This window comes from Phaseolus vulgaris, chromosome 1 (assembly GCF_051622355.1).
Source record: "Phaseolus vulgaris cultivar YP4 chromosome 1, ASM5162235v1, whole genome shotgun sequence".
Classification (NCBI taxonomy): domain Eukaryota; kingdom Viridiplantae; phylum Streptophyta; class Magnoliopsida; order Fabales; family Fabaceae; genus Phaseolus; species Phaseolus vulgaris.
In genome coordinates this window covers 18844625-18852269 of record NC_143498.1, presented here as the reverse complement: position 1 = coordinate 18852269, position 7645 = coordinate 18844625, and the positions used below count along the sequence as shown (strand labels likewise).

The 7645-nt window shown below is 42.1% G+C and overlaps 1 protein-coding gene across 1 annotated transcript; it reads left to right on the top strand.

Moving 5' to 3' along the window:
* The first annotated feature begins 1588 nt into the window (after nucleotides 1-1588).
* LOC137815564 (uncharacterized) lies at nucleotides 1589-2389 on the top strand. Its single transcript, XM_068618678.1, has one exon. It carries the CDS (start codon nucleotides 1589-1591, stop codon nucleotides 2387-2389), a length of 801 nt encoding a protein of 266 aa, XP_068474779.1.
* The last annotated feature ends 5256 nt before the right edge of the window (nucleotides 2390-7645 follow it).

Sequence of the window (7645 nt, the reverse complement as noted above, 5' to 3'; positions counted from 1 at the left end):
ATAAATTTACTTTTTTATAATAAGAATCAAACCTAAACGTTTATGTTTATTATTCTAACACTGGTCCCTAAATGGATCTTAATGAATAAGATGAATGATTTAGTAATAATATGTATTTCTTATATCAATATAATTATTTGGTATTAATACGAAATTATACCTATATTTATGAAACTCAGGAAAGTAAATAAAAAAAAGTTGAAGGGGAATAATGTATTAATGTTAGGTGGTAGAAGAAGAACATAGGGTTTGAGAAAACCATTGGGCTATCTTGGTTCAACATTTTTATTATTTATCACCTACTTTTTTTTATATATACACCTCCTAGAAGTAATGGCGATTTGAAAATCGTTAGGAATAACAGGGGTTTTAGAACCACCGGGAATAACGAGGGTTTAAAACCCACCGGGAAAAACGGGGGTTTCTAAACCGCTGGAAGTAACGGGAGTTTCCAAATCACTAGGAGTAATGGGGGTTTCAGAGAACCACCCTAAAGTAATTATTTTCAAGGGTTTGTAAAAACTATTGGTAATCCGTTAGCGATGCTTGATCTTATAGGGGAAAAGAAAATCGCGAGTAACATACTTAACGGGAGTTAAAACTGTTGGAAACGCCAAATATAATCCCCGTTAAAAATAATTTTTTTTGTAGTGTAATAAATTATGTCATTAAATTTTTGCTTCATTATATTTAATATATGAATGAGGCGTTAAGGGTTTGGGGTGTGGGTAAAGAAGCCGGTTTTTCTTTTCCCAGTCGCGAAGGAGCAATTGTAAACAATTTGTGGTCCCTATCAAAGCAGGGAGGTGATTTTTCGAGGAAGTGGAAGGGAGATAAGAGTAAGTTTATTTATGAAGATAATTAGTCTGAACATCAGAGGGTTAGGCGGCACCATAAAAAGGAATTACTTAAGGGACTTGATCAGTAAGGAGCAGACGGATATGGTGTGCTTACAAGAGACGAAGAGTTTGGGCTTTAGCAGGGAGAAGGTGTACTCTCTTTGGGGGTCTGATGAAGTTGATTGGGTAGAGAAAAAAGCATGTAATAGTGTTGGAGGGGTTCTTACAATGTGGTGTAGTAAGTCTTTTCAAAAGTCTAGGGTGGTAAACGGACGATACTCTGTGATTGAAGGTTGTTGGAAGCGAGGTAACGGGGTAAGGGTAACGTTAGTGAACGTTTATTGTTCTGGCTCCCTACGAGAAAAGAAGGAAGTGTGGAGTGAAATCAATGCAGTTAGATTGAATCAGCTATCAAAGGCTTGGTGCATCATTGGTGATTTCAATTCTATCAGACGAAAAGAGGAGAGGAAGAGCTTGATGTCGACGCTAGATTATTCCAAAGAAATAAAAGGCTTCAATGAGTTTATTGAAAGTGCGGAATTGGTTGATATTCCGTTGGTAGGCAGGAAGTTTACCTAGTATTAACCAAACGGGCTAGTAAAGAGCAGAATTGACAGAGTGCTGGTGTTAAAGGAATGGCTGGATTTCTGGCCAAACTGTCAGCAGTTCGTGTTGAGTAGATCGGTCTCAGACCATTGCGTTGTTATTCTCAAAGAGGTGTCCGTAGACTGGGGTCCAAACCCTTTCAGATGTTTGGATGTTTGGATGTTTGGCTTAGAGATAGCAAGTTTAAGGAGTTTGTGAGCTCGAGTTGGTACTCCTACGAGGTTATGGGAGACGGGATTTTTATTTTTAAAGAAAACTTGAAAAGGCTGAAAGCTTACCTAAAAATTTGGAATAAAGAAGTCTTTGGATATTTGAATCTTGCTAGTAAGGAGGCACAAAAGAAGATCGATGCTCTGAACGAGCGCGATGAGGGTTGTGGACTGACTGGGTATGAAAGGGAAGAAAGAAAGGTTCTCCTTGCTGAACTTAATAAAGCCAAGTTTAAGCAGGAGGCGGTCATGTTTCAAAAAACACGACAAAGCTGGATAAAACAAGGGGATTTGAATACAAGGTTTTTCCACTCGTCAGTTAAGTGGAGAAGGGCAAGGAATCAGTTGCATGGGCTTCACGTGAACGGTAAATGGTGCGAGGATAAAGAGGTGATCAAAGACAAGATCCAGTCTTTTTTCGAAGATAGGTTTGCTAGGAACGATGCTTGTCAGGTTCGTTTGGATAATGTTAATTTTTGCTCTATATCCGGAACTGATAATGATATGTTGATAGCCGACTTCTATGAAGAAGAGATTAGGACTGCGGTTTGGAGATGTGACAGTTGCAAGAGTCCTGACCCTGACAATTTCAATTTTGGTTTTATAAAATTCTACTGGGATATTGTTAAAAACGACGTGGTGGCGGCTGTAAAAAACTTTGCGGTTAACGGTCACTGGCCCAAAGGCACTAACGCTTCGTTCCTTTGTCTTATACCAAAAATCGAGAACCCCTAGCAGCTCGGTGAATTTCGCCCTATCTCTTTAGTCAGGTGTATGTATAAAATCATCTCTAAAGTGTTGTCACTACGCTTGAAGAAGGTGATCGACAAAGTTATTGACGTCAAACAATCGGCTTTTCGTGAAGGGAGGGGATTGTTGGATAGTGTGTTGGTCGCCAACGAGGTTCTGGAAGAGTATAAAAGAAAGAGAAAATATTGTGTCTTCTTCAAAGTTGATTATGAGAAAGCATACGACTCAGTTAGTTGGGAGTTCATGTACTATATGATGAGGAGGTTGGGCTTTTGTGAGTTGTGGACTCAATGGATAAAAGGCTGTTTAGAATCGGCGTCGATTTCTGTTCTTGTGAACGGTAGTCCAACCAAGGAATTCTTCCCTAAGAAAGGTCTTCGTCAAGGTGATATGCTTGCTCCGTTCCTTTTTATTATTGTGGCAGAAGGGCTGGCTGAAGAAAAGAGATTGACAGTGTGTTAGTTGGCAGAGATAAGGTGAAGGTCAGTATGTTATAGTATGCAGATGATACCTTATTCTTCTGTGAAACTAACACAAAAAGTATTTTCATTATTAAGGCCATATTGCAATGTTTTGAGCTTTCCTCTGGGCTCAGAGTTAACTTTTTGAAAAGTAGAATTGGCGGAACGGGGGTAAGTTATCTTTCGCTAAGGAATTTTGCTGTCATTCTTAAATGTGATGTGATGGCTTCTCCTTTTGTCTATTTGGGGCTGCCTGTTGGCGGGAGCCATAAGCGTGGGGCTTTTTGGAATAGGGTGGTTGAAAAAGTCCAAGCTAGACTCAGTAGGTGGAAAGGAAAGTGCTTGTCAATGGCAGGGAGGTTATGCTTGATCAAGTATGTCCTCTCTTCTATTCCACTATTTTTATGTCCCTTTTTACGCTGCCTAAAGGGGTGGCTGATAAGCTGGTAAGGATTCAAAAGAATTTCCTTTGGGGGTGGGGCGCGGAAGAAGGAAAATTGCTTGGTCCTCTTGGAGTTTGGTGTGTAAGCCTCATGATCTTGGGGGACTAGGTGTTATTGATTTAAAGCTCTTTAACCTGGCTCTGTTAGGAAAATGGATTTGGAGGCTGGGATCGGATAAGGGGGGTCTTTGGAAGGAGATTCTTGTCTCTAAATACGGTGGTTGAAGAAGTTTGAAAGAGGTTGGTAAAGGTAGTAGATGTTCTCTGTGGTGGAAAGACTTGAAAGAGGTTTGGTCCTCGGAGGGTTGGGGTGAAAGTTTTGAAGATGGGTTCAAATGGAAAGTCGGCGACGGGAAGGACATTTCTCTTTGGGAGGACAGTTGGCTCGTTGGCGGTGCGCTGAAGAGAGCTTTCCCGAGATTGTTTTCTATTTGTTCGTCCAAAAATGCTAGGGTGGCTGAGCTTGGGGCCTGGTCTGACGGTGAGTGGGTGTGGCATTTGGATTGGCGTAGACCCTTCTTTGATTGGGAGGTGCCTATGGTTGATCAGTTGAGTCTGGCTTTACTCGAGGCGAGGTTGGTTTTGGGTGAGGAGGATAGGTGGGAGTGGAAGGGAGAGGGTAATCAGATGTTCTCTGTTAACTCAGCTTATTCTTTGGTGAGGAGGGTTGGTGTAGCGGAACCATCTTCGGGTTTTAGTAAGCTTTGGAATTGTAATGTGGTTTCGTCTGCTCTACTTACGGCCTGGAGGGTGTTGCAGAACAAGATTGCTACTAGGGTCAATTTGGAAAGACGTGGGGTGCTGGTGGAAAGTTCCTTGTGTTGTCTGTGTGGAAAAGAGGAGGAGTCATACCGTCACTTGTTTCTCGAATGCAACTTTGCTTGGCGGGTATAGTGTTACTGCTATAAGTGGCTGGGTGTGTCATTCGTACCTCACAATGATCCCATGTCAAACTTTGCACAGTTCAGGATGAACACGTCCTCTACTTTGATTAATGAGGTTTGGAATACTATTTGGGTTGGGGTTGTGGGAGAAATCTGGATTGACAGGAATTCGGTTATTTTCAATAGGGGAGTGACTGACCCGTCGGAAGTTTGTACTTCGATGCAAGCAAAGGTATGGTCTTGGATTTCTACAAAGTCTCGAGCCGTTGCGGTCTCTTTTTCCAATTGGTGTTTGGAACCCCTGGCGTGTATGTGTTTGATTCTGTGATACCTCTTTGGGTTTTAGAGAGGTCTGTGATTTTGCTTCTGTAAATGGGTTGTACCACCCCTAAAGTGGTTTGCATTTATATACTTGTTATTGCTGATAAAAAAATATTTAATATATATAACAAGATTTAAATTACAATTTTAAAAAATGTTAGGACCAAAAGTATTTTTCTCTTAAAATAAATTAATTGTAAAATAATAATATTATGATATATTGTACATTATTTGTATAAGTTATTAGAAGAATTTAAATTAATAACAATCTTCTACTAGTATGTAAGTATATATTCAAAAGTAAATGGATGATTAATTAGGATAAACAAATTAATATATCAATATATTATGCTTGATTTGGTCAAAGTTGATCTTATATATAAAAATTTGAAGTTAGAGTTTTCTTTTTAACATTTTTATGTAATGAAGTATATGCACACAATTATATATGCTAACAATAGTTACTCATGAAGTGAGGTAATAAAGAATTTATTCAAATATTTTAATTATTTAATTGTGAATTTTACTTTTTTTTTTGTTATTCAATGATTCATCTTCATCCAACGATAAAGATATAAAACACATTAGAAAGCAGTAGGTTTCATTTTTTAAGTGTTTCTTATTATGACAATTTTTCAACTAACATAGAAAGTGCAGACTTTCTATATCGTCTTAATTTATATCATCATCAGAATTGTCATAAAAAGTCTTGTAGAACAGTCATAAAAAATTCTGTTTGTACTAATGAATAGCGAAAAAGTAATCAAGGATTCTAAGTCTTAGGAGTAAAAATGTTTTCTATCTTCTTAAGGGGATTAGACACAAAGAAGAGAGGTGTTGATGGCAACAATGTGAGCAACATAAATGAATTCATAGATGAAAACAAAATTTATTATGAACATTTGTTATGAACAAAGTTGTACTGGACCAGAACGCTCAGAACTCAGCGCTCGGTGGTCGGATCTCGTTATATGGCACAGGAGGTCAGCTCGGCTTTTGGGCCAGTGTAATTAGGCCCCACATGTATGAGTAAGTTTCTTTTTGTATAACTAATGATCCTGCCTGTTGACCGGGACGCAAGAACCTTGCCTCGTCAAACCTGGATCGACTTCTGCGCCGTGTTAGCCTCCGTCTTTCACCGTGATTCACCTCAAGAACCTGCAAAAGACAGAACGGCGCCGCTGCGGCCGATCACGCTCCGACGCCCAAGTCAGCGACTGAACCACCAAATACTAAGAGAAAACTCAAGAATTCTAAGGAACCGTGCAAAAATTCTCTCTCAGCGTACTCAAGACTCGCAAGCGTAAAGAAACAATCTAAACGTGCGTACCTCAGAAGTTCGTTAGAATCTCTTATATACCTAGGCACTTTCTCTCTCCAGACAGTTACGCATCTGGACACGTGGCTCGCATCTAGCTGTACACGTGTCACCATCTGGAGTATCCTTGACTTGGGCGCCACTTCTTACTCTTCAGGTTTTTTGGCTAAGTTACTCATGCATGACACGACTCGGTGCATAGTTGCCTTGGAGCGTGATCTCTTCTGAGTGGCGAGTTCGGGTGCCATCGTACACACCTTCCCTGTGGTCTCGCCGGCCGCCTTCATGATCTACTCTACCTGCTTCACCGTGTATGTTCAGGTAAGCTGTCTCCTGAGCTCATCCTTTGGCTAGCTAGGAAATGACTATCTGACTTCATCTTCGGCGATGTCCTTGTTTCGGCGATCTCTAATCACTTGGTCGCCTGGGTTCACATCTGGCGACTTCATCTTCAACCCGGTGACCGCCGGTTTAGGTATGCTGGAGATCGGAGCACGCCAACTTAATAGCTGGCGACTACACGAGCCCCCCGACTTCCTTCCCTTCTGCCAGCCAGGTGTCCCGTTCAACACGCCTATATAATAGTTCGATGCCACGTCATCACTTCCGACTACCAGGGTGGTACACAAGCCCCCCAGTCTTATGCGAAGACTTGTCCAGCGAAAAGACTAAAGGAGTCACGTCACTACCAATCTACGTGGCGCTGGCGCAGAATTCCAAACGTTCGTACTTTCTGCTTTCCTGACGCTCCACCAAACACTTTCCCAATCGCCCGACACGTGGCTTCATCAACGGTTACCTTTAGCTGTCGTTTACGCTTCCAAAAATCATTTGAAAAACCCTTAAAACCATTTCATTTCTACTGTTCCATCATCTCTTTGCCTTCTCAAACACTCTGAGTTTGCTCTGCAAAACCCACGACGCTCTTCAACTCTCTGAATCCCCAACTTCCTTCAGCGTTCGTCTGATCATCGAAAGGTACTCCCTTTACTTCTTCTGTTGATATTTGTTGCATTTTAACCGATTCGCATCATCCATTAACTGCCTGGTGCATACGCTGTGGGTTGTTTCTTCTTCTTCTCCCTTTTCGTACTCAGGGCTTCGTCTTCCATTTCTCCCATAACGAACTTTCGTTCGTTCGTCTTTTTCATCCTTCGTTCACAATTAAGTCGACCTTTGCAACCTTCGCTCACCTTTCTTTTCTTTTTTCCTTTGCAGTTCCTGCGATGGCTCGAACAAAGACCACCGCGAATCCTCCTCCCTCGTCACGAAACCCTCCATCTCAAGCTCATAACCCACCGCGAGCACCTGGTGCTTCCTCCTCCCAGGCTGAGAGGCCTGCAACCTCTCACCCCAACCTTGCTCAGGCAACTCCACCCATCGCCGGAGGTGCCTCCATTCCTTCCCCAGACTATAAGAAGTTATACCCATGGGCCACTTCAACTTTACTGAAGGAGACTTCCTCAGTAAACTCTGTTGTGGCAGTGCTTCGATTGAAGAAAGGGGACGAGCCCAACCTTTCGTTCCACAAGGAGCACGATGACAAACTGACAGTGCTGCCTTGCCCCCCCGACGTGCCAGTCTGCGCAGATGACAAAGGGAACAACGACGAGTTGTTCTGCTTTGTGTACACCACCTTATTCAAGAAGGTGAAACTTAGGTTCCCCCTTACCCGTTTCGAACGGGAACTACTAACCGAGCTCGACATCGCCGCCGCCCAGCTCCATCCCAACAGCTGGGCATTCGTGCGGGCGTTTCAAATTATATGCGCACATTTGGGACTACCGGCCTCGGTAGACGTGTTCCTCTTCCTGT

Bases quoted from the DNA above. Each gene is read 5' to 3' on its own strand.
- LOC137815564 (XM_068618678.1), top strand. From the start codon at position 1,589: ATGTTTGGATGTTTGGATGTTTGGCTTAGAGATAGCAAGTTTAAGGAG.